Source organism: Megalobrama amblycephala, linkage group LG6 (assembly GCF_018812025.1).
Source record: "Megalobrama amblycephala isolate DHTTF-2021 linkage group LG6, ASM1881202v1, whole genome shotgun sequence".
In the NCBI taxonomy this organism is placed as follows: domain Eukaryota; kingdom Metazoa; phylum Chordata; class Actinopteri; order Cypriniformes; family Xenocyprididae; genus Megalobrama; species Megalobrama amblycephala.
In genome coordinates, this window is record NC_063049.1 from 5239737 (window position 1) to 5267677 (window position 27941).

The 27941-nt window shown below is 38.0% G+C and overlaps 1 protein-coding gene across 1 annotated transcript; it reads left to right on the forward strand.

Moving 5' to 3' along the window:
* Nucleotides 1–13656: 13656 nt before the first annotated feature.
* On the forward strand, nucleotides 13657–24815 carry LOC125269742 (ras-related protein Rap-2a). The gene is made up of 2 exons (XM_048192696.1): nucleotides 13657–14589; nucleotides 20882–24815. Exons 1-2 carry the CDS (start codon nucleotides 14276–14278, stop codon nucleotides 21117–21119), a joined length of 552 nt encoding a protein of 183 aa, XP_048048653.1. The 5' UTR covers nucleotides 13657–14275; the 3' UTR covers nucleotides 21120–24815.
* Nucleotides 24816–27941: the final 3126 nt, after the last annotated feature.

The window sequence follows — 27941 nt, forward strand, 5'->3', positions numbered from 1 at the left end:
AAATAAATTTAATATAAAGGTGCCCTAGAACCAGTTTTTACAAGATGTAATATAAGTCTAAGGTGTCCCCTGAATGTGTCTGTGAAGTTTCAGCTCAAAATACCCCATAGATTTTTTTTTTATTAATTTTTTTAACTGCCTATTTTGGGGCATCATTAACTATGCACCGATTCAGCGCGCGGCCCCTTTAAATCACCCCCCCCCCCATAAAACGACTATAAAACAGTGCATTTACAAAGTTCACACAGCTAATATATCCCTTAAATGGATCTTTACAAGATGTTCGTCATGCATACTGCATGTGTGCGTCGGATCATGTGAGTATAGTATTTATTTGGATGTTTACATTTGATTCTGAATGAGTTTGATGGTGCTCTGTGGCTAAAGCTAACATTACACACTGTTGGAGAGATTTATAAAGAATGAAGTTGTGTTTATGAATTATACAGACTGCAAGTGTTTAAAAATGAAAATAACGACGCTCTTGTCTCTGTGAATACAGTAAGAAATGATGGTAACTTTAACCACATTTAACAGTACATTAGCAACATGCTAATGAAACATTTAGAAAGACAATTTTTCGCTATTGTTCTTGCTTGCTTACCTAGTCTGTTGATTCAGCCTTGTCTAATGCCTTGAACATGGGCTGGCATATGCAAATATTGGGGGGGCGTACATATTAATGATCCAGACTGTTACGTAACAGTCGGTGTTATGTTGAGATTTGCCTGTTTTCCAGAGGTCTTTTAAACAAATGAGATTTATATAAAAAGGAGGAAACAATGGAGTTTGAGACTCACTGTATGTCATTTCCATGTACTGAACTCTTGTTATTCAACTATGCCAAGGTAAATAAAATTTTTGATTCCAGGGCACCTTTAAGAAAGCAAATTTTGTCCATAAATGAAAGTATGTGGTATCACAAAAACACTGATACATTTTTCAAAATATCTTCTTTTCCACAGAAGAAAGAACGTTTGGAATGACATGAGGGTGAGTAAATGATGACAGAATTTTCATATTTAATTAAACTATCCCCCTATCTACAAATAATAACCCCAATAACAAATTTTGATAACGCAGTGTTGTTATATTTTTGTCCTCATTTTGCCCTTTATTTGAAATATAATGATGGTATTTACTGAAATCCCTTGTGAAAAATAAACTGTGCTGAATGTGCACTTGTAGTGTACTTCAAATCTTAGAAGTACATTTTTAAACGCTGTACCTGCAGATAATATAATATTAATTAAATAAAAGATCTCTTAAGTGGACTTAAAGAGAGACAGTTTCTTAACACACTATACACTTCTAAAGAAGTGCACTTTATATGGATGTCAAATTGAACATTTTAATTTATAGTACATTTGCTTTATAGTACACATGCTTTAAAGAAGTTCACTTATTTTGATGTGTTGACTAACATACTAAAGCACGTGTAGAGTAACTGATTATCAATTTAACTGTAGTGTGTTTTTTATATTACATTTAAAGTGATTATATACTAAATATACTAAATTGAAACTTTTAGTTGATGATAAATGCATCTCAGTAGTGTACACTCTGCAGTACTCTTTAACCACTTAAATGTCTGAATACTTTTTGGGGCCCCTGAAAGTCTACAACATGTGTTCTGAAGAAATATTATTGCTGCGATTAGTTATCACAACTTAAAACTCAACATTGGAATCAGTAATAATGTGTTCTTTCAACTTAACCCTCATGTTGTGTTCGGGTCAACATTATCACATTGGACTAAAACTTACTGACTTTGCTCACACAGGGTATAACTACTTCCCCAAAATAGGGTGAGCAATAATTGATCTGATCTTATACTGGTCAAAAATGAACATCCATTGAAAATGAATAGGGAAGATAGAAAATAAGAAAAACATTTAGCATTTTCATCATGTTCATGTTCACATATTTACATGTGTGTTTCCAAAGACAAAGGCCTCGGGCCTGTGCATGCATGGATACACACACACACACACACACACACTTTAATATTAACACATAAATGACTATCACACAGTGCATCACTCTTTGTTATAAACAATCTGAAAACTTAAACCCAATAAACATAGATATATGTGATTTTGTCCTTTAAGGGCACAATCCATCCATCACGTTTACTTGCTGGGACCCCAGGAAGAGTAGCCACTATCTAGGTAGTGGCTAAAGGGGATCCAAATAAACAAATAAGTCCATGACATGAAGTAAACAGCTGTCTCTCTCTAGTGGCTGTAAGAGGCAGCAGGTATTACTGCACAATGTTTATGAACTTATAAAAACAACAATAAAAAAATGGTTTATAGTGCTTTTTGATTGCCAAGAGGGGAAATTTTAAGAATTTCAAAGTAAGAAGTTTTATATTTTTTTCTCTCTTTCTTTCTTTCTTTCTTTCTTTCTTAAAACTTTTAAAACTTTACGAATTGAATCAGTGATTCGGAGCGCCAAAGTCATGTGATTTTAGCAGTTTGACATGCAATCCGAATCACTGATTCGAAACAAAAGATTTATAAAGCTTCGAAGCAGTGTTTTGAAATCGCCCATCACAAGATATTGTTGAATCAAGTCGTTATTTAGGTTTTTTTGGCACACAAAAAAACATTCTTGTCGCTTTATAACATTAAGGTTGAACCACTGTGTCAAGGCAAGTCAATTCACCTTTATTTATGTAGCGCTTTTTACAATGCAGATTGTGTCAAAGCAGCTTTACATTGATAACTGGTATATAATTTTGGCTGCACAGCAACTCTTAAAGAAAATGGTGTCAATGCAGGCAGATCAAAGCACTATTGAATATCAAATATCAAGTGTCCCCAACTAAGCAAGCCAAAGACGACAGCGGCAAGAAACCCAAACTCCAACAGGTGACATCAGGTGGCAAATAGGTGTTAAAAAAAAACTGTGTCACATGAGCTGTTTTAAATATGTCTTTAGTAGCTTTCTGGATCTTGAGAAGTTCAGTGACATTGCTGTGAATGGAGGCCTCACTGAGCCATCGGATTTTATGAAAAATACCTTAACTTGTGTTCTGAAGATGAACGGAAGTCTTACGGGTGTGGAACGACATGAAGGTGAGTAATAAATGACAGAATTTTCATTTTTTGGGTGAACTAACCCTTTAATGTCTCAGTATTCTTTAGTGTCTTGACAGTATTATGGCCTTTAACATAAATGTAAAATAAGTATTGTTTAAGGTCTAGTGCCACTTATTCTTGTCCTGGAATTTAATATAATATAATATAAACACAAGGCTGAATAAAATGCAGTTGTGTTTTACTCATAGCCATCTGGCAATGTGAATTCATGACTGATAAGCAGGTGATCAGATTTGATTTTCTGTATTATTCTTTTGCACTTTATCTTTTCATTTTGTGTAAGATAAATGATGATTTTAGTCATTTTAGACACGTAATTTAACTTTGGGTTATCATTCCGAACAGAAGATCGACATATAGTGAGTTTACAAACTCTCCTGAATGATTATTTCAGCATTACATATTCAGTTCACATATAATTGCTGTAGCGGCTCCTTTAATGAGTGCATCGTGGTCAGTTCAGAGTTACATCGATAAAAACATGACGTTACTTTATTTGCATTGTGAGAGAAGGATATTGTTTTAATGGGATTAAGAAAATGTTGACAATATATACACTCTAAACACAATCTATATGCTCTCAAATGCACCATTCACACACATATCATACACTGACCAGCATCATGCACGAACCATACAATCCATAAAATTCAGTAAACAAATACGCACACAAGACAGAGTAAGAGTAAGGTCAGCTGACAAGATAAAACTGTAGGTGCAATGGTTTCTGTTATGCTGCGACATCCAGGCTGGTTTAGTGCTGGTCACCCATTTAAAAGCTTAAGAAATAAAACACCAAATACACTTGTGTGCAGGCATGCTGGTGTTTTCATTCAGGACAACAGCTTACTGAAATATAAAATGTGTGTGTCATGCATGTACTGTATGTGCGTGTTATTCATTTTCAGTTAGTTTACATGTAATTCAATATTACAGTACTGCTAACATTGTTGGCTCCTGTATGATAAATTGCTTGTGTTTATCTTCATTTGCAAGTCACTTTGCATCAAAGTCTCTTCTAAGTGAATATTGAATTGTTTCTGGTTTGTATAAACAGGATCCAAACAGGAAATGGCCCTCGGCTGACAGCAGGCTCATATTTTGCGAGCGATAAGCTGATTAGATGTGTCTTCTGTGTTTCCCCTACGGATTCTCTTTGGAATAATTGTTGTAACGCTCAGGAGCTCTTGTGTTTCCTTATTCCTTCAACACACACATCTTTCATCCATACTCTAGTTCCTGCAGCATCTGCACTGTTGAACATGTTGGGTTGACAGTATCATCTGTTATACAATCTTCTCAACAATCACTTTGTGCATTTACCATCAGTGACTATTACACCTGTCATGATCGCCAGCTGGAGTGCCTTTGATAGCCACCAGAGGGCGCTCCAACCCAGACTATTGTCATTCCCTCAAGGACTACATTTCCCATATTCATTGCTCTGTCTCATCATCTCTGATTGCTGACAGGTGCGTCTCATTAGCCTGTTTAGCTCACGCTATATAAGTCTGGTTATCTCAGTCATTTATTGCAAAGCTTTGTAAGTGTCTTACTGCATTTCTGAGCATTACTTTGGTTTTGACCATGTTTGCCTGTCAGAATAAAATGTCCTGATAATTTACTCACCTCCATGTCATCCAAGATGTTCATGTCTGTCTTTCTTCAGTCAAAATAAATGAAGGTTTTTGAGGAAAACATTCCAGGATTTTTCTCCATATAGTGGACTTCACTGGGGTTCAACGGGTTGAAGGTCCAAATGTCAGTTTCAGTGCAGCTTCAAAGAGCTCTACATGATCCCAGACGAGGAATAAGAGTCTCATCTAGAGAAACCATCGGTCATGCCCCACATTACTTAATCACGTTGGAAAGGTCACATGTGACATGGGCGGAAGTACTGCAGTAGGGCGAAAAAATCCATCTAATTTTTTCCAACTTCAAAATCATCCGACATTGTTGTTTTATCTTTTTTTTTGTAAAGGCCGTTTGACTTAGTCTTTGCACGTTCACTTTGTAGACACTGCATCTGTACTTCCGGCAATGTCACACGTGACCTTTCCAACATGATTACGTAATGCGTGGCACATCGCAGAGCAGTGCAAGACAAGCATTTGGTTAGTATATGATAGTATATGATTTTTATTTAATTTTTTCAGAAAATGTCCGATGGTTTCTCTAGATAAGACTCTTATTCCTCGTCTGGGATCATGTAGAGCTCTTTGAAGCTGCACTGAAACTGTAATTTTGACCTTCAACCGTTTGGAGTCCATTGAAGTCCATTATATGGAGAAAAATCCTGGAATGTTTTCCTCAAAATCCTTCATTTCTTTTCGACTAAAGAAAAACATGAACATCTTGGATGACATGGGGGTGAGTAAATTATCAGGAAATTTTAATTCTGAAGTGAACTAATCCTTTAACCCTTGCGTCTTCAAGCAGTTCATGACAGAATGACAATAGTCTGGGTTGGAGCGCCCTCTAGTGGCTATCTGGTGTACACACACCAAAAAGAAGCCATGTCGACAACGGCCAAGTCATCACATGCTTTGATTCTCTCAACTTAATTCAGTCTATTCACAGGAACAAATACTGTAATAAGAAAGAAATAACTGACAACGAGCTGTTGAATTATTATAATGCACAATTTGGGTGGTAGGTAATACAGCAGATATTCCACTTAAGGGGCTCGCACAGCGGACGCGAAGCTCAGCGCCGCGCAACGTCTTTAAAATTCAAACGCATTGTTTTCTATGAGTGTACGCACACCGGCGGCGACATTCGGCGCCTGTCCGCGGCGCCCAGCTACGACTCAGAAAACAATTGAAAACAATGCGTTCGAATTTTAAAGACGTGTCGCGGTGCTGAGCTTCGCGTCCGCTGTGCGAGCCCCTTTATACAGCGATTATGTGACATTGTTCAGATATTTGAGTTTTTTGTTCTTGAAACACTCTTGTGTGTAGCACTAACTTTCCATAGATAGTAAAATTTAATTTTGTGGTAAAAACATGAAAATAGTTTTTTGAAAATATTTTTTTCCCCTATTGTTTGTATATTTATTTACTTGGTCAATGTCTGTGGGTTTTGGCTCTTTCAACACAATCTTATGGCAATTTATGTATGTTTTGGCAAATTAAGCCCAAAGTATACTTCGTTTTTTTACGCTCACGCTAGCATATGTCGAACGCGTATCCTTTCACAGTATACTACATTTGATAGCGTACGCAAACACAGTCAGTCGACACGTGCTCTAGAGAGCTTCATCTTTGTCCAGTGACTGTGCTATTTTTCTCCAGAAGTTATGATGGATAAATTATTATAATTACATTATAATATGTTGTTTGTTATTACACTTTTATTGGATGTAGAAGCTCAGTTTAATATTTTGTCACCTTGCTTTTTGTTCACTGCTCAAATTATTTGTTTTTTGCTTCTTTTTTGTTTATTCCTTCACTTGAAGCACCGGCTTGCTGTAGGTTAAACTCTTGGCCTGATGCCGTTTGCAGAATCAATCCAGTGCCAAATTACTGAAGGCACACCATCCGTCAACAAGGTACTTCACCATCCACCCTTCGCTTGAGCTTTAATGGCTGCAGTCCATCAGAGACAGATTCACTTAACAGTTGTACCACTTTAGCATGCAGCATTTCAGTTCAAAACTCTGCGCCATATTCATACAGTCCTGGGCTGAAATGTTCCCACTCACTGTTAGACATTGTCCATTTAAACATCTGCCTCATGACTACTGCAAAACACAGACAGCACTAATTATTTGGGATGTACATAGATGACATTAGCAAATAAACAAAAAGTTACTACAAAGGTATTTATTCTAAACTTAAACTTTCTTTGCTTCCATACATTTTAACTCGCTTGTGAATAATAAGAGTGCTTTATTGTACAGCATGTGCACGTGTATATACTTTAAATCTTAAAACATTTAAATCTGTACCTACTGAAAATATAATATCAATGAAATATAAGGTACACTTAAGTGCACTTGAAGAGAGACACTTGACATGACTGCATCTTAACACACTTAAGTACACTTTTAAATGTGCACTTTGTAATAGGCCTGTCAAATTAAATGAGTACATTTTAAATCATGTTTTATTTCATATTTCATTATATATATATACTATTTTAGTTAAGCATGAATGCTTGTCAGTACATTCAGCAGTAACTTTAACAGCAGTACAGTTTTTAATACTTTTGTGGAATTACTTGATGAATAGAAAGTTCAAACAGCATTTATTTGAAACAGAAATCTGTAACATTATAAATGTCTTTACAGTCACTTTTGATGAATTTAATGTGCCCATGCTGAATAAAAGTATTCCTTTTTTTTTAGAAAAAATCTGACCCCAAACTTTAGAACAGTAGTGTATATTATAGTATCCAATTTAAGTGAAAATGTAACATTAATTGCAGAAATTCTTAGCGCTCGGCAGCACTCTTTTGAGCGATACATGAACTCCAGAAGTGAGGATCATGATTTGAGATGATCTGAAGAACATCTGGAGCTTCAGCGGAAGATCAACATCATTTACTTATATTTGATTATTGATCTAGAAATGTTTAAATATTCTTTTTCCTTACATTTTTTTTTCTACAAATTCCTAAAACTATAAACAATATTTTCAGTGTGGAGCTCATTTTATTTTTAAAAAAATCTTGAAATGGAAAACTGCTGTTATTTATTAGGCCTAATTAATTCATCTTTCCGACTATGTATTAATTGTGGGGGGTTTTGGGAAATGTCTGTTGATAAATCAGACTGCAGCATCTCTGATGAATGTGATGCAGGATCACTGCAGTGTTTCAGATGTTTGATCGCTAGAAGCCGCTCTCTCACATCTTACACCAACAGCGCCACCTACTGTCTGCCATACTGCAGCAGGAACCATATCAGCCTGGAGCAGAGTGGCACGCCTGAGAAATCAGCCCTTTAAATGTGCCCGAGGATCTAATTACATCAGTGACAACAGTGTACTGTTCTTTACGGTATTTTCGTATCTGGTTACAGTATACTATATAATCCAGTGAGTGTGTAGAATTTTATTCTATTCTTTCTCCACTCTGGTTGTTTAAGTCCATGTTTTGTCCTTACAGTAAACTGGGAATAACTCGGATTTCTCTTAAAGAATCAACCTATGGTGAGATGAATAAAAGTCCAACAGGGATCACTGAGTTCATCCTGTACTAATGTTGCTTTAAATAATCAGGATGTCAGGTTTCAAAAACATTTTTCTATTTATTAAACAATTTCTGTTTTATTAAAAAGTATTTCACAACCATCAACAAATTACTTGCTTTGCTGATTGTCTAGAAGCCTGTTTCACATAAATTCAACAAACATTGTTTAAAGTGGAAAGTGAAAAATGGAAATCTAAATTGTATGTTTTATGGTACACAAGCCTTAATACATTAAATGGCTGGTTTATTACGATTTCACTTTTTTAACTTTAGTTAGTGTGTAATGTTGCAGTTTGAGCATAAACAACATCTGCAAAGTTACGACACTCAAAGTTCAATGCAATGGGAGATATTTGCTGTTTAAGGACTACAACAAACGGGGACTACAAAGAGCTTCTTCTCATGTTGGTAACATCACAAACCATAAAATTAACATAAACCCCGCCCCCGAGAACACACAACAAAGGGGGCGGGGTCATGTTGGGCTGCTTTAGAGAACAGGAAGAGTTGTTGTAGTAGAGTGTTGTTGTCATGTCGTCATTTTACGCCGGACTGCTTCACAAACAAGGATCAATTCAACACTGATTTGCACAAAAGATGAACATGACGGCACATGCTAGTGGATGAGTTGAATCAACTCCACAGCACCTACATAAATTTATCCACTAACCATTCAGAAACGTCCAGTTGCATTCTAAAAGTTGTAACTTCTTCCTGAGTCTCTCCATCAGTGTCGACTCCGGTTTGAACAATGTAAGGCTGAACACCGTTACTGACAATCCTCATTTTGGCTGCGTGAGATTTTCCAGCTTTGTTGTTGTTGAGCTGTTAAAGCTCCGCCCTCTTCTGGAAAGGGGGCGGGAGCAGCAGCGCATTTGCATTTAAAGGGACACACACAAAAACGGCGTGTTTTTGCTCACACCCAAATAGGGGCAAATTTGACAAGCTATAATAAATGATCTGTGGGGGATTTTAAGCTGAAACTTCACACACACATTCTGGAGACACCAGAGACTTATATTACATCTTGTGAAAAGGGGCATTACAGGTCCTCTTTTACATGCTAAATATTATAGCTGTCACTGTGTTACGGTTTGTTTATCAAGGACTTTTAGGTCGCTCATCTTTCTTTCCGGTGTCTTTTGTTCCCTGTTCCTGTTTAATTGTCATGACAATTCATTAATTATCACACACCTGTTTGCCATTCAGTTCGTTATCACTGTGTATTTATGTTCCTCTTGTGTTGCTGTTCAGTGGTCAGTTATTGTTTGTGTTTAGCACATGCCGTTAAGCGTGTGGATTATTCTCCTTATACAATTATCTTCATCTTTGAAACGTATAGATCATGACACACTGTGATTAACTGTGATGTAAAATCTCTTCAAGTGTTTATGTTTGATTTGTGTTTTGCTGTAAAGTCAGATTCATTTCCAAGAACCGGTTCTATCAGACAGTTCAGTTCAATGAACCGGTTCAAAAACTGTTTCATTGGTTCCTTACGTAATCGAAGAATGATGTCTCTGCACATTTCTTTTCTAACAACTCAGTGTTATATGAAACATTCAAATAAAAAGTCATTTGTGTAAATGCATATTGCTGATTATTGCCTTTCATTCACTTAAGTTAATGGTGTTAATGGTTGAACCGGCTCATTCGTTTTTTTTTTTTTTGAGTCGGACATGTTACATTGAGTTGAGCGTCTTGCATCATCAACCCGGAACTAAAGTTCGATTCGGTTAGTGAACCAATGTCATGACAAATCGTGTCTCCCCAAACTGTAAGTAATGATTATCCTAAGTATATACGAATTATATTAATTTAAAATACGTATGGCTTACTATTTAATGTGTACAAAAACACATTAGTGCATAATTAAAACAATTGAACATAATTTCTTACACTTGATTAACTGTTAATTAATAAATAGCCTAATAATTAGTAGTAGTACTACAAAGTAGTAACATACTCTATTTGATTACAAATTTTAAGTAATTTAACTTTTAGATTACTTTTGTCCGAACTCATTTATCACATAAACTTGAATGGGATTATCATACTGATTAAAAAATACAAAGAGAAATAGAACACTTAATAAAACAATAGTTTATTTGGATTTGTTTTATATTTCTCATTTTATCACAATATCACAAGCGCATTTGTGTCCATTATTTGAAGCAGAGTAACAACTCACAGGAAAATTACCAAAAAAAAAAAAAAAAAAAACTATAATAATACAATAATATGCAAGCACGTAATTAATAAAAAGTAACTGTAATCTGATTATGACCATTTTAAAATGTAATATAATCTAATTACAAGTACTTATATTTTGGAATATTTATAATTACGTAATCCAGATTACATATAATCATTTACAGCACTGAATGTCAGTGAAACCTGTTGTTGACGAGTTTAACCTCCTACATTGTGAACTGTGAGTTTCCATAGCAACAGCATCCACGCATTCTCACCCAACTCTTGATAGAGTGCGCGCGCAGCCGCCACTATTGGGGCTCTTTGCCCAGTATTTCCTTACGTCAGGGACAACCGGCTGGTTTTGACTCAAGCGGAAACTCAGCCTTGGTCTGTGCGGTGTTGTGGGCGCGGTTTCAGGCAGCCGCGCAGCTATTGGGCACCTCACGGATCCGTTAACCGACGAGAGCGTCTGTCTTCGCCGTCTGTACGGAAGCCGAGCTGGAAGAGGCGTAAAAAATGTCTGGTTTATGAGCGAATCGTTCTACTGAGTCGGATCCTTTAAATGAATCATTTAAATCGGTTCACAATCGGTCTGAGCGATTCCTTCACAAATTGGACTGAAGCAATTTTAGCGTTTATCGAGTCAACTAGCCTATACTCTCCAAATCACTGAACTTTTCAGCCAACAGATGTAGTGAAGTGAATGTTACTATTGTGTAATGTACGCTAAAACCATGACTGTAGTAAACTGAAGACCTACATGAAATTACTGAAGGCTTATTAATAAGACTAATGTGAAAATGTGCTTATGTGTGTGTGTGTGTGTGTGTTAGAAGCACCCCCCCCCCCCCCCCCCATTTATTCTTTATTGTAAAGAAAAAACAGCACTGCATTTAAAATAAAAAATAACATAGCCTAAAAGAAAAGGGAAGGTAAAAAAAAAATACCCCTCAAGATCACAGGTTTTAGGGTAGAGACACTGACTTCAGACTGACGGCAGAAGGTCTGGACTATAATGCTGCTTTCATTGGCCAAGAACCACCCAAGAGGACATTTGACTGACATGTAACGCAAACAATCACAGTTTGTTTTGTTCCGCGTCATGTTTAGGGGCGTGAAAAGTCGATGTCCCTACAATAACAGACTGACGTGCATTGTGCGCACGATTCACTAATTTGTTCCCTCGATTTACTAAAACGTGCGCACGATTTACTAATTCATTCCCTCAATTTACTAAATTGTGCTCATGTTTTATAAATCGAGGGAACGAAATAGTAAATTGTGCGCACAATTTAGCCTACTATTTTTTTCCTGCATGTCATGTCTGGGGCTCCGTACATTCAAGAATGTTGTGCAAGTTTACTGCAACAGTAGAGCTTTTGAAAATCCAGCGTTTAGTTTATCCTGGAAAGCGCTCGTTGTCACAATTGTAAACATGATGGCATTCTTCTTCCACAAGGGGGTTTGGTGTCATGGCCAGTGTTGTCAAGTTTTCCGACAGAATTGGGCTACTTTTACACTGTTGCCGCGGGTGGTTTTTCATGTCCGCGGGTTGAATCGACTCAAAGTAATATGATATTTAGCCCCTGGAATGCAAATTTACGAGGGGAGCCTCATAACCATGGGACCCCCCTGAAATGCGTTTGGGCTAGTTTTGAGGAGCAATTGGGTGGGTTTTGTTGTGAAAACCTGGCAACCCTGGTCATGGCATTTGTTTCCAGGTCGCCCAGGAACACTCAGGTACGACATGAAATTAGAACAGCCTTCTGTCTATACCGCCTTGACTTGTTTGCTCACTGTTTTGCTATTATTCTCGCGCTTTGACGGTCACTATGATTTTGGCAAGTAAGACATGTTCATGGATTAACATCTTTGTTGATCCTGGAACAACATTCCAATCCAATCAGATTTGAGGGACAAGTTTACCATTTATGTCAAGTTTAGGCTTACAACCAGGGTTAGGTGCTTCTACATCAGTGTTATTCACCTCTTTCCCCTCTGATTTTAGGGATAAGTTATGGGTAAGGTTAGGTTTAGGGGTAGGAATAGGGTTAAGACTAAATTTTCAGACTGGAATGTTGTTCCAGGATCAACAAAATATGCTGATCCAGGAACATGTCTTACTTGGCAAAATCACGGTGACCGACTTGGACTTGTTCACTAAACAGCCAAGAGTTCTCTCTCTCACCCGACGTCGATTCTACAGGTTGAATCAGCCCAAAAAACAAAAAACAAAAAAAATAAATAAAAAAAACAACGGTGTTCAACTAGAGTCAATGGGCCAACACTTAAAAACGGTCCAATGTTGCCCGGCGGCCGATTGGCAGCTTGGTGTACTTAAAGGGTTAGTACATCCAAAAATGAAATTGCTGTAATTAATTACTCACCCTTATGTTGTTCCACACCCGTAAGACCTTCATTCATCTTTGGGACACAAATTAAGATATTTTTGATGAAATCCGAGAGTTTTTTTAATTATTTGAGTTTAAGGGATTTTACAGTATGGGAATTTTCAGAAAGAAATACATCAAATCTGTTTTTGTTGAGTAATTATGAACGAAAATGGAAATGCAAAACAAAGAAATTTACAATAAGTTCAACAGCATTACTGTCAGAAAGATAAATAGCATATATATTTTTCAGCGAAAACTTTAAATTACATTTAATAAAAGGTGATAGGCCTAGATAACAACTCAAATTCTCCCAAAAATGAATGAATATTGCATTGATACTTTTGCACTGAGCAAAAGAAGCAGTTTGGGAGCTCGTTGGATATATATATGCAGTATCTTAAAATTAATTTATCTTATTTTGTTATAAATGCAGTAGCATATGTTTCAGGGAGCAACCATGGCCTTTTCCAGTGTATATTGTCAAAATAAATAAATAATAAAAAACTGAGGAGATTTGTAACCTATATTATGCAGTTGCTACCCCTAAATAGCTATATTTTACATTATTATTATTATTATTATTATTATTATTATTATTATTATTATTATTATTATAGGCTATTGCAAAGAAGAAACAGCACTGTATTTGGAAGTGAAGGGTGGAAAAGTACAAACAGGTAAACAATGAAACCTGTAAGAAAGATAAGGTCATTGATCTTGATACATTTGTTAGGCTATTCTTACAATTTATGAGAAGATATTATAATAATTCAAACCTTATGCGTTATTATTTATTATTTACAAGATTTTACAGTGTGAAATATAAAATTCAAGGACCAGGTGATGACCTAATTACGTCATAATGTAAAAGAATCAGTGAGTCGTTCTTTAACCGGTTCGTTCGAGCGAACTCTTCGGTTCACCGAAATGATTCGGGCTTCAAAAGAGTGGACGGCGGAGTGGAGGATCCCCACCCGTGAGCATGGCGGTGTGCTAGAGTATTAATGAAGACCGGAGAGAGCAGACACAGATGGGAAACACGAATATGCGCTTCAAATGATCTAATTTTAACGGACCGTGTTTCAATCCGCCGTTCCCGGAGGCAGTCTGCTGGGTTTCTCCATGCAGTCTTCGTTTACTTCTATAGGATGGTGAGCTGAGCAGATGAAAAGCACAAGTTATTGGTGATAGCCTGTGTTCAACCGTCCCCCGTTGTGAATTACAGGCGCGTGTGGGCCGCCGGTGCTCCGTGATCATGAAGCGCTGCTGCGGGAAGCTTGTCTTTGTGCGAGGCGCGCTCGTGTCCGCGGACAGACTCGTTTAAACGCCCTAAACATGAACATCAGTGCCGTGTGAGTTTATTTTGATTGTTCGATCTGTTCAGAGATGCGTGAGTATAAAGTGGTGGTCCTCGGGAGCGGCGGGGTCGGTAAATCCGCCCTCACCGTGCAGTTCGTCACCGGGACGTTTATTGAGAAGTACGACCCGACCATCGAGGATTTCTACCGTAAGGAGATTGAGGTGGACTCGTCGCCGTCGGTGCTGGAGATCCTGGACACGGCGGGCACGGAGCAGTTCGCGTCCATGCGGGACCTGTACATCAAAAACGGGCAGGGCTTCATTCTGGTCTACAGTCTGGTCAACCAGCAGAGCTTTCAGGACATCAAACCCATGAGAGACCAGATCATCCGAGTCAAGAGGTGAGAGGCTAATTCATGTAAATGACAGGGCATTTCTTTCCCAAAGAGCAAACGGTGAAAATGACATTAACATATCTTGTTGTGTGTGTAGTGAGATCTCTTCTCGAGTGTTGTTGGGCCTTCACAGGCCTGTTGCTCGATGTGCCGCATTTAAGTGTTTCATGTCTGCATGAAAGATTCATGTACAAGTGATGCGATGCACTTCACAGAGGAACAAAGTATAGTGTTTAGCAAACATTAAAATCATTTCTAGTGATGAATAAGCAAACAAATCACATGTTATAGAAAGTGTTTGAGATTAAAATTGCAGTGTTGTGGCTTTTAGTCCATGTAGCTATGTGAGTTTTGAGAAATGTAAATGCATGTGTACTCAGAGTTGACAATGTTACCTTTTAGCAGATACATGTTTGAAGTCTTTCAGTTCTGGGAAAACAGGTTAAAATACTGATGATTCATCTCGCACTCAGGGGTGGGATCTTTATTTGTCCAATCAGATGACTTCTAGAATGAGAAAACAGCTCCCCTAATAACACTTAAAGCCCCCCTGTCCTGTAGTCAATAATTTGATCCCTTACTCCTCTTTGATCACTAAAATTACATATTTAAAGTTTTTTTTTTTGCTGTGTAAAATAGCTTGAATGAAACTCTACACCCTTGCCTTACGCTGATGAATGAGTATGTTAATTAGCCCTGCCTCCACTCACTCGCACGAGCTCAGAGATCCACTCGGTCAACTTACTGAGGTAAACACTGCACAATAGTATCTCTCTTTACAACGTCGGACACATAATGGTAATTAACATTAGTCTTTTGCTACGTTATCAAACAGCTAATAATGTTACACAAACCATGTTCCTGTTCGCCATGTCAGACTCTCACAGCTGCCTATTAACAATCAGTTTCCTTAGAAACACTTTGAACAACTCAGTTGAGAAAGGCATATTTTATCCTAACATCATAATATGCATCATACATCCGCTATATTGCTAAATCTACATGATTTTTCATATCAACAGAAAAATATCCTGGGATAACCTGGTTTCTCTTGAGACTCTCCTGCTAGTTCGCTGTTAATGATATGCTAAAGCCACCCGCACATTGATGTGATTGGTTACAGGGTAGTTTGTGACGTCAGAAACACTAGTGATTTCAGACCTATTTCAGTCTATGGTTCACTGCATATTCAGCAATGGTGCTGACTTATGAATTTGCACATGGTTTGTCGTAAACTTATTAAAAACACCACATAGACATAAACAACATTAAAAACTTGATTTTGTCCACAGGGGGACTTTAAGTGGAGAATCTAGAGAACTGTAAGGCTTCAGATGAGTCAGAAAAGCATTTGATAAACACCCAAACATGCTATTTTTGTTTATTTATTTTATATTTTTCAGAAAATAGGAAATTTGCTTTAGTGAGAATGAGTGCTTTAGTAAAAAATGAAAAATGTTTTTTTTTTTTTTTTTTTTTTTTTTTTTCTGAAATGCAACTTTATTTTGCTTTTACAAATGCATTTTACATAGATAAACGATAAAATGTGTTTTATCTGTCTTGTTCTTTTGCCATTAGAGGTTGGTTTTTGGTCTGTAGGAAGAAAGTCTGTGATGATATGTTACTGATGAAGCAAACATGGACATTTACAAATGGTTAGGATGTATTGCAGCAGTTGTAACTTGCTCTAAAATGCAAAATAATTGTTATTCAGAATATGTGACTACACAATACATTTTTTTTAAACCAGTGCTTGTTTGACTGCATTCAGTGCCAGTGAGAGGCTATAAAATGTGAGAAACAGTAAGTTTGTGGTGTATTGAGTTGCAGCAGGGGTACATAAACACATACAGACATAAGAGCAAACTCCACAGTCACAAACATTAACACACACACACACACACACACATATACACACACGTGAGCCCTAGTCAGAAATCCTAAAGGATTTCTAATGGAATTTTGCCATAATTTGAAACTGATTCTAATGGAATCACATAGGAATTCCTTAAAGCCCTGGGTATACTTCGTTTTTTTTTTTTTTTTTTTTTTTTTTTTTTTTTTTTAAGCGGACGCTAATGTATGTGCACAGTCGAACACACAGCCTTGGAAAGTATACTTCATTTGACTCGATTGCATACACAGGCGTTCAACGCATGTGCAGTTTTGAGCAATCTTTCGCCAGGAGTTACAACCCATTTAGACATCTTTGTATTCTTTCATGCTAGAGCTGTACAAATGAGGGTACTTTCTAACCTCTTCACACAATCTTGTCTATGTAGGCCTCCATTGTTGCTGTAGCTTGCATGCGTTCCAGTCTGTTCTGTTTATGCAGTTTTTCCACCTTGTGAATCAGCGCCCCCACGGCACGGTTGCCACCTTGTGAATAAAATAATTACTGCAAAAACAATTAAATGCATGTGTGTGATCTGTACAAAAATACAGTTACAAAATCTGGTGGTGTGCGTACAGTACACGTACTCTCTCCTGATGACGAAATTTGCATCACGCGCACTGTACGCTGACCCTCGCGTACACGTAAAAAATGAACTATACTTTGGGTTTAAGGATCAATTAAGATCCCACTGAAAAATAGGACATTTCCTTGTACATTCTTAGTAGATTCTTTATGGATTTTATTAGTATTCTTTAGGGTTGGTTCCCAATTATGGGGAAAAAAAATTCAGAAGCAATCCATTAACAATAGGAACATTACTTATCAGGGAAAGTCAGTAAAGAAAAGAAAAGACAATAAAAATATAGCTGCGAGCAACAGTTATCGGGGTTCAAGCACTTTTAGGCCCTTTAAGCACATGCGTAAAAAGGTATTATATTTTATGTAGCAAGCTGTAAAAAGACCATTTACAGCCAATACAGGTTTGCATGCTTGTTTAGAATCAAATGTCACATGTGCTCACCTATTTTCATGAAGTTCAGAGTTTTCATTTAGGATTTATAAGCTTTTGAGCATATCTTGCCATGCCCATTTTCTAAATGACCCTGTTATAGCTACCCAAAGAGTAAGTTCAACTTTTTTTTTTTTTTTGATAATTATTTATCTAGAGAGTCCAGAGAATTATCCTGCACTGGTTTGGGGTTTTTTTTGGAAAAAACCTAGGACGAGTTTGCAAAAGTAGGTTTTTTTTTAAATACACTCAAATATTAAACAAACGATTTGATTGACAGCGGTGGTTCTTGAGGCAAAATTATTCAGAATGAGGAGATCTAACATATGATATGAATATCGTGTACATGTGCGAAACTTTGTGTAATATACAATCGTTTACACACTTGTAAAACTTGATATGCCCCTCGGTGGCTGATTTCTTTCCAAATTCTCACAGACCTCTAGGATCATGAGTATCTTTCTGCACTGGTTTGGTTCCGATCGGCGAAAAAGTAGGTTTTTCAAAAAATCCAAAATGGCAAAAAAAATAAATAAATTCCAGGACGGAAATTCCTAATAACTGGTGGGAAATGCTTGTGTAATTCCACACTCCCACTAACCTCACTGTCACCCTGAACCCAGTCATCTGGACCAGAAATATATTTATACAGATCTGCAAACAACATCATCTCTAGCACACATTCCCACGCAAATAATATAGATCTGCACTCTCGCGCAGATGCCTCTCTGAAAATATTGAATAATTGAATGGCATAAATATTTCACACAGCAAAAGCGATGCATAATGAGGGAGAGGTAGCGAGAGTAAGATACGTCTGTCACCGCAGCGCTGTTTGTTCTTGTTGAAGGACGAGTGAGAGAGTTTTGTCTCTGAGGGTTTAGTGAAATGAATGACTAAACAAATGATTCTAAAAGGCAAGTGTAAATGTTATTATCCTTAAGCAGACCAAGTAAACTTGGCATGTAACTCATCCTGCACTAACTACAAACATCAGTGATCCTTCACATAATGCCGCTTGTTGTTGATAAGTGTGCTATTAGTTGAATTTGCTTGCTGGATGATAAAACCAGCATGATATTTACAGACCAGGATATTGTGGAGATTTGGAGCTTGAGCCAGTACATAACCACATAACAACACCCTGGATACAACCCACAACACCCAAGCCAGTTTTTCACAGTCAAGCAACACTCACATTATCTTCAGAAAATGTAAAATCAGCTTTAGCCCATCTGTACAGATATATGACCCCTGTTTTTTTGGTCCTGACCCACATCTGGTGAGAATCAAAGGCCAGTATAGGCTGTCATTCTGGAAGTACTTTTAAACTGTGACGTCATGTGTGGTTTGCTAATAACAGGGAGTGTTTGTAAGGGGTGTGGCTTTAGTAACCCCACCCTCCTCAGCCTCCCTGGGCCACTGCATCGTTAGTGGTTGTGGGTAAACGCATTCTTTTGCCTTGAGGGGAAAGCTGAACAATGTAATGTGAGAGTTCAGACGTGACTCGCTGGAGTTATTTTATGTCTGCCCTGAGAAAAAAGACTAATCACAATGATAGATTCTGATACATTTGAGAGAATTAAGTAAAATTACTAATATAATAATATACCATTTGTCCTTCATAACTGTAATTCATACTATACAAGAGTAACCCGTGACGCGATGTATGACGCAGGATCACTGGCATAGCAAGTCAGCCCCAGGCCCATATGCAAACATTTTTTTACGGGGCTCCCTCGGCTTCACAGACTTTAATATGAATAAGATATCATCACTAACATGCAGACAAAAATGGTAAAAAAAAAAAAAAAAAAAAAGAATTCTAGGAATGACAACAACAGCACTACAGTAGGCCTACCATGCACTCCTCCATCATTTTGACTTTGCATTGCGGATCTATTTCAAAAAATGTATTTCAAAAATGTCAAACGGTTTTTCAACACAGTCTACGTTTGAATTCGACCGATTCGACTCTGGCTTTGGAATTTGAGAATGATCATAGCATCATTTCAGATGCGATGAGTCCGAAGATTATTCCAGTTATGAATTAATTCTTCTGTCACAGACTTTTTTAATGCACATGTTTTATTCCTAATACATTTACTAGAAGTTTTTTCTCTAAATATGTTTCCATCACGTTTTATGTGCATTTTATTTAGCTGAATAAAGAGTATCCAATCCAGCAAGAGTACGAGTTACTTTTATTAATCATGGGATAATTTTTGGGTGAACTATCCCTTTTTAATAATTAAAGTAACATCTTTCTTGTTGAACATCATTTAAATTAAGGAATAATTGAATATTCGTTTTGTTTTGTTTTTTTTATGAGCCCACATATTCGAACATATTCGAATACAGTGTTTATGAAAAATGCCCATCCCTACTTAAAATGATTTAAAGGGATAGTTCACCCAAAAATGAAAATTTGATGTTTATCTGCTTACCCCCAGGGCATCCAAGATGTAGGTGACTTTGTTTCTTCTGTAGAACACAAATGATGATTTTAAACTCCAACTGTTGCGGTCTGTCAGTCTTATAATGCATGTCAATGGGAACTTCATCTATAAGAGTAAAAAAAAACATGCACAGACAAATCCAAATTAAATCCTGCGGCTCGTGACGACACATTGATGTCCTAAGACACAAAATGATTGGTTTGTGTGAGAAACCGAACAGTATTTATATCATTTTTTTAACCTCTAATACACCACTATGTCCAACTGCCTTGAGCATCCGGTGTGTGAGGCCTGAAAACGCGCTCTGATGCCGGAAGTGATGTCTCGCTCGTATACTTCAATGAGAGATCACTTCCGCCGTGCATTCAGACCTCACACACCCGATGCTCAAGGCAGTTGGACATAGTGGTGTATTAGAGGCAAAAAATGATATAAATACTGTTCGGTTTCTCACACAAACCAATCGTTTCGTGTCTTAGGACATCAATGTGTCGTCACGAGCCGCAGGGTTTAATTTGGATTTGTCTGTGCATGTTTTTTTGACTCTTATAGATGGAGTTCCCATTGACATGCATTATACGGCTGACAGACGGCAACGGTTGGAGTTAAAAATCATCATTTGTGTTCTACTGAAGAAACAAAGTCACCTACATCTTGGATGCGCTGGGGGTAAGCAGATAAACATCACATTTTCATTTTTGGGTGAACTATCCCTTTAACATAATACAAAATGTTTTAAAATAAGCTAAAACAGCTAAAATCCAAGATGTAAGCTGAAATGATTTAATTTGATCCCTTAACAACTGCCAATTCTATTTAAGAACCAGAGTTCATGGGTACACTGAAGTATACTTTTTCACAGGGGATGTGTCCACTTGTTTGGCATTGATACGGTTTGAGAGTTCTGATGGAGACTGTCGATGTGTTTTGCAGGTATGAGAAGGTCCCTGTGATCCTGGTGGGGAATAAGGTGGATCTGGAGAGCGAGCGGGAGGTGTCTGTGAGGGAGGGCCAGGCGCTGGCGGAGGAGTGGGGCTGTCCGTTCATCGAGACCTCCGCCAAGAGCAAGACCATGGTGGACGAACTCTTTGCCGAGATCGTACGGCAGATGGACTACGCGGCACAGCCGGATAAAGACGATCCGTGCTGCTCCTCCTGCAATATACAATAACCCCCCAACACTCAAACACACAACTCACATTACAGTAGCTTTGATGGACCTTCTAGTGTTGATGGTTTTCCGTCATTCTCCATCTACAGACTGACAGTAACTTTGAGGATTTTTTTGTCACTTTAAATTCTGACTGACTCAACCACAGGAAGAGCACTTGCCTTAGGTTTCACGCTTCCTGTCTGAGCAGGATCCTTCAGTGGAGATGAGTTGGACTTTTACGTTCTTGGTCTTATGGTATTGATGATTTTATCTGAATTTGTCACCAGGTCAAAGAGAGAGAGAGAGAATAAGTGTGTTCTTAGCCATATGCTTCATATAGCCATATAATAATTTAATGATGACTTTCTTATTGTACATTGATTAAGGAAATGGATCCCTGAAAATCATCGTCAAAATCATCTTCTGTTTCATACAGAGGTAGAAAAACAGCTTTGTTCCAAAACCTAGTTAGATGCCTACCTAGACAGAATGTTGAAGCCCAAAGTATTCTTCGGTTCTTATGCATACTTGTGTATGCGTACAGTTTACGTGACGTAGATTTCATTATCCGCATTGTACTGTACACGCACAGCTTGATTTTTCTAACCGTGTTACTCCGTACGCTCTGCCCACACATGCTCCTGAATTGCACTAATTAGTTTTTCCACAAGATGGCAACACTGACTTTGGCCCATTGTTTCACAGTCGAAAAGAAAGGGATAACAAAAACAACTACTGGAGATGACAACAACAATAGACTGAGTACAAGGAAATTTTTATCAGTCAAAACTTTTAGTGCGCGTGTATCGAGTGCTTGTGCTCGCGCACGCTATCAAATGGAGTATACTTTGCTTTCGGTGGCATGCAAATGCACAACTGAAGTATACTTTACGCTTGATGGTGCGTTCAAGTCGTCCTGGGAAGTTAGTGTTTACTACATCCGGTGGATCAAGTCACTTTCATTGGAGCAAGATGGCAGTGTACCTTCTCTTAATTAACTACACAAAAATACAGCAAGATTTTTAAACTCTACTTCTCAAAATCGAAGAACAAACAATGTGCATCTGGCGGCCACTTTAAACTTTATCATTTCATATTATATTGTTATATTTCATTGCTATCATATTTCGAACAGGCAATTAACTTAGTTTGTTGTAAATAAAAAGCCTGACAATGTCACTGCTAAATACCTGTAAGTATTGTGGTATTCCGCCATGTTTCTCACGGACACACCGGGCTCTAAGAAAATCCTGAGTTTTCCACTGGTGTTTCCAACATTGTTGTGGCGTACATGTGTGTTCAACTCTTAAATGTGATCTTTCCGTTTTAACTTGAATGCACCATAAGGCAACATAAAAGCATGTCCCCCTTTGCATTCCCAGAATGCATTGCGAATGAGCTCTAATATATGAAAAAAATCTTTCAAGACAGTGGATGAGATTCTAAATATACTTATTTTTTTGTAATATGTGTGTTCTATGTATTTTTATGCATTGCACACAGAAGTAGAGTATAATGTTTATTAGCTTAGCAACATGCTAGTGTCAAACAAATAAGCAGCAGTATTTGTGGTGCACAGAAGGACTGAACAATTATTCGAAATTGGGGATGGGCATTTTTCAAAAATTTCTGTATTCCAGGGGTATTTCCTCTGAGGAGGCAAGGGAGGCTGTGTCTCTTCAAAAAAAAAAAAAAAAAAAAAAAATGAGAAAAGAATCAATGCACAAACAAAAAAACAAATGCAAATATTACAAAATGTGACATTAAAAAGTGTCAGACCACTCGTTTTTATAAAGTAACGGTGTCTAACAGCGACACCATTGGGTGAAGTTACAGCGGGAGGTTTGCCTCTTCTGATCCCATTGACTTTAAACAGACCCCCTAAAGCGAAGCATGTGGTGGGTTTAGTGGGGGGTAATTGAGAATGAGTGGGGTAAAGTCGCGTGAGAGGAGACGAGGTTTTTAGTGAGCAATCAGCTTGGGGAAATTAAAGGTACATCTTTGTGTCTGTCTGTGACCACCACTGTATTTGAATATTTGGGCTCATAAAAACGAATATTCGATTATTCGTTTATTTAAATGAAATTTAATGGAAAGACGTTATTTTTTTTATTTTTTTTTTATTAAGTTGTTGTCAGACTGAGGAGCCACTCTTACCTGAGCATGTGAATATTCTTGTTTAAATGAGAAAACGCACTCCACTGACACAGATGCTGCAGGAACACAAAGAAAACAGTGTGCTGAGTGAAGTTTCTTATAGCTCTTTGTGTTTTCTGTTCACAAAAATCACAAATAGATTTTTTTTTTTTCCCCAAAATCTTTCAGCAACCCTGTGTTAATGTCTACAGTCACCATGATTTTGCCAAGTAAGACATGTTCCCATATTTTGTTGATCCTGGAACAACATTCTTGTCCGTCAAACCCTATCCCTACCCCTAAACCTAACCCTACCCATAACCTATCCCTAAAATCAGAGGGAAATGATAGGTGAATAACACTGATGTAGAAGCACCTAACACTGGTTGTGAGCCTAAACATGACATAAACTGTAAACTTGTCGCCCAAATCTGATTGGTTGATTGGAATGTTGATCCAGGATCATGTTATACTTGGTTAAATCAGGTTAATCTAATGTCTATGTAGAAAGTTCCAGATCAGTCCCTGATGAGGTTGTCTCAGTTAGGATGCTGTAAGGCAGCTCAGCAGGTTTTGGAACAGAGCTGTCTTTATGTTGCTTCCATTCAAAGATGTTCAGAAGATGACACAAGCACACAAAATGACAACTCTACTGTTATCTTTGCAGTGGAACAATTGTGAACTTTTTTTAGCAACCAAACTGTGTAGACTACACAATGCTTTACAACACTAACAAGTGTTCGACTGGGAATCAACACAGAAAGAGTCATTTATCTTGTTTTTTGTGTTCGATAAACATGTTTTATCATGCAGTGTTGGACTTTTTGTCTCTTTGATGCATTTTATTTGCTTAAATGTTGAATGTTTATCTGTGTAAATCTTGCTGACCACTCAATTGTGAGTTTCCAAGCTAGAAATCCAACTTCAAGAGACTTTCTATTGCACTTTTTCCAGTAGGAATGTCAACTCCCAGAGTTGAATGGAATGCAGCATAAGTCCCGGTCACCGATTGGACGGGTCATACGGGTGGGGGATGTTTGACACATCTGGACACACTCAACTTTTGCTAATTTAGTGAAAGTCTGTTTTGACTCCGAGTATCACATATGGCACTGTAGGACGCGTCTCTTTTTCTGTCTCTCTCTATTTTACCACCACTTTCTCACTCGTCTCTTCAGCGTCTCAGCCTCTTTCTGCACTCATTCTCCTTATTCTGCTGTGGTTATATGGCTTATTGATGATGATGATGGTTATTAATTGACTGTGTATACATTTGTACAGAGGTTGCCAGTTTTTCTTGGCTCCCTCCTCCTGGCTGGGCTTGAGCTTCGATCTCAAGGCTGAACATATAGAGATTACGGAGATGGATGGATGGTGTGTGTGTGTGTGTGTGTGTGTGTGTGTGTGTGTGTATGTGTGTGTCTGAGTGTGTGTGTTTGAATAGAGAGCTTTGAGTCAGTATTGATTTTATATTTTTTTATGTGGACGTGTGCTCAACTCTTCTGAATGACTGAATGGTGACACTTTTTTGTTTGTTTGTTTGTTTGGCACCTAAATAAAGTGCATCCGACACTCACATATTGCAGTGCAGTTTCTGTTTTTTTCCATGTTTTAATTCACGCACACAGTCCAAACATACCCTATATGGATGAAAGTGTCATTTGAAAAAATGGGTCATTCTGAAGAGCTCAGTGAACTCAAGCATGGTACTGTGATATAAGTCAGTTTGTGAAATTTCATCGCTGATAGATATTGCACGGTCAACAGTAAGTGGCGTTATTGGAAAGTGGAAGCGTTTAGGAACAGTAGCAACTCACCCATGAAGTGGAAGACCACGTAAAGTCATAAAGTGAACCAGTCACCGACTGCTGAGGCGCAAGTCGTCAATGTTCTGCTGATTCCACTGACATTAATATTAGCACAAAAACTGTGGCGGGAGCTTCACAGAGTGGGTTTCCATAGCCGAGCAGCTGCATGCAAACCTCACATCCCAGGTGAAAAAAAAATACACTTCTATAATGTACTTAAAGTGCTCTATTTTTACGCACTAATTTTGTACTTAATATACTAAAAATTCTTCTTCAGTACTTCTTAAGATCATCTTAAGAACATCTAAGTGTACTCTAAAATGTGCTTTTAATATACTATCCTATATATATACTATACTATCTCGGTTTAAAAAATTTATTTAGATATCACTTATAGTACATTTGAACCCACAGTGTACTACAAGTGGTAACTAAATATTTATTTTTTAAATACAGAGATAGTATATTAAAAGCACATTTTAGTTCATATTTCATGGTGTCTCAAAATAGCGCAGTTGAGTACACTTAGATGTTCTTAAGATTATCTTAATATACTAAAAATTCTTCTTTAGTACTTCTTGAGTACAAAATTAGTGTGTGAAATTGAGCACTTTAAGTACATTATAGAGGTGTACTTTTTTTTTTTTTCACCTGGGATCACCAAGTACAATGCCAAGCATCAGAGGGAGTGGTGTGAAGCACAGCGCCACTGGATTCTGGAGCAGTGGAAACATGTTCTGTGGAGTGACGAATCACGCTCCTCTGTTTGGCAGTCTAATGAGTGAGTCTGACAACATTGTGCCGGCTGTAAAGTTTGGTGGAGGAGGAATAATGGTTTGGGGCTGTTTTTCATGGGTTGGGCTAGGCTCCTTACCTCCAGTGAAGGGAAATATTAAAGGGGGCATATCATGAAAATCTGACTTTTTCCATGTTTAAGTGCTATAATCGAGTCCCTGGTGCATCTACCAATGTATATATGATCCGATGCATAAAAAAGGACAACCCAGTAACTTTGTTTTGGTAAGCCTTTCTCTGCAAGCATGTGAAAAAACGAGCTGATCAGATTTCGCTCACCTTGTGATGTAGGAAGTGGATCTTATTATAATATTACCACCCCTTAATCTGCATGTTTCCACCCACAGTGCCGCCATTTTGTTTTCGCAACTGAAAACGGTGTACCAGTTCTAACACCATGGCAAAAGTTGGAGCAAAGCATGCTAACTGTTCTGTCGTTGGGTGCACAGATGAGCACTGAATATTATTTAGAGTCTCGTTAGAGCCTGCAAGTTGACCCTGGCAAGCTAAATTGCTAAAAAAAAAATTTTCTGTCTGAGCAATATTTTGGAAAAAATATTAGACCATTAACAGCATTTGATATCAATCATAAACGTTAGCCTGGTGTGTATGGCTCTGTTTTGGCAAGCAGGTACGCTATGCATAGTGGGCGTCCATACGGGTTTTAACCATTCAGGAACGTCCAGGGCAGAGTTTCCCAAAAGCATCGTAAGCCTAAGTTGATCATAGATCCATGGAGCTACGATCAACTTAAGCTTATGATGCTTTTGGGAAACTCTGCCCAGTTTCATTCTAAAAGTTGTAACTTCTTCCTGAGTCTCTCCATCAGTGTCGACTCCGGTTTGAACAATGTAAGGCTGAACACCGTTACTGACAATCCTCATTTTGGCTGCGTGAGATTTTCCTGCTTTGTTGTTGTTGTTGTTGTTGAGCAACTGAAGCACAAGCTGTTAAAGCTCCGCCCTCTTCTGGAAAGGAAGCCAGGAGCAGCAGCTCATTTGCATTTAAAGGGACACACACAAAAACGGCATCTTTTTGTTTTTTTACATCCAAATAAGGGAAAATTTGACAAGCTATAATAAATGATCTGTGGGGTATTTTGAGCTGAAACTTCACAGACACATTCTGGAGACACCAGAGACTTATATTACATCTTGTGAAAGGGGCATTATAGGTCCCCTTTAATGCTTCAGCATACCAAGACGTTTTGGACAATGATATGCTTCCAACTTTGTCAGAACACTTTAGGGAAGGCCCTTTTCTATTCCAGCATGAGTGTGCCCCAGTGCAAGGTCCATAAAGACATACAGTAGTTTGGTGTGGAAGAACTGGTGTGGCCTTCACGTCCAACATCAGTGCCTGACCTCACAAATGCTCTACTGGGCAAAAATCCCCACAGAAACACTCCAAAATCTTGTGAAATCCTCTGGAAAGCCTCTCTAGAAGCTGTTATAGCTATTATATAGCTTATAAAGGTGGGATCAACTCCATATTAATGTCTATGGGTCCTATCATACACCCAAACGCAATGCGACGCCAGGCACGACACAAGTGTCTTTTGCTAGTTTCAGCCCGATGCAGTTATCATTTTCACGTCTAGCGCCCACATTGATTAAATAGCAAATGCACTCGCGCCCATCTGTTCGCCCATGGACGTGCTGGTCTGAAAACGAGGTGTGTTCAGGGGCATTGTTGGCGTGTTGCTATTTTGAGGCAACTGAAAACGGCTGTGTCATTGACCAACAAAAACCTGGTCTAAAGTCAATGGCTCAGTATTTTTTGTTGTTGTTGTTGTTGTTATTTAAAGGATGCCTTAGTAATATGCGTTAGGGAATGGGAGCTGAGATTCTGATTGGTTTATTACACGTTACTCCCAAAACACACCCATGACTCATTAAGACACTAGATACAACCATTCTGGACCATGCATCTGGCGTGCCAACCATTTTTTCCATTGTTAAACTAGCAAAAGTGGATTCAGACACACCCTAAGTGCACCTGCGCTTCAGACAATGCGCTTAGGTCATTAAAATAGGGCCCTGTGTGTTTAGAATGCAATGTCATTAAAGTCCCTGTCGCCGTAATGGTCAGGGTTCCCAAT

Coding starts and splice junctions, on each gene's coding strand:
- LOC125269742 (XM_048192696.1), top strand. CDS start 14,276: ATGCGTGAGTATAAAGTGGTGGTCCTCGGGAGCGGCGGGGTCGGTAAA. Junction 14,590..20,881: donor CAGATCATCCGAGTCAAGAG/GTGAGAGGCTAA, acceptor TGTGTTTTGCAG/GTATGAGAAGGTCCCTGTGA.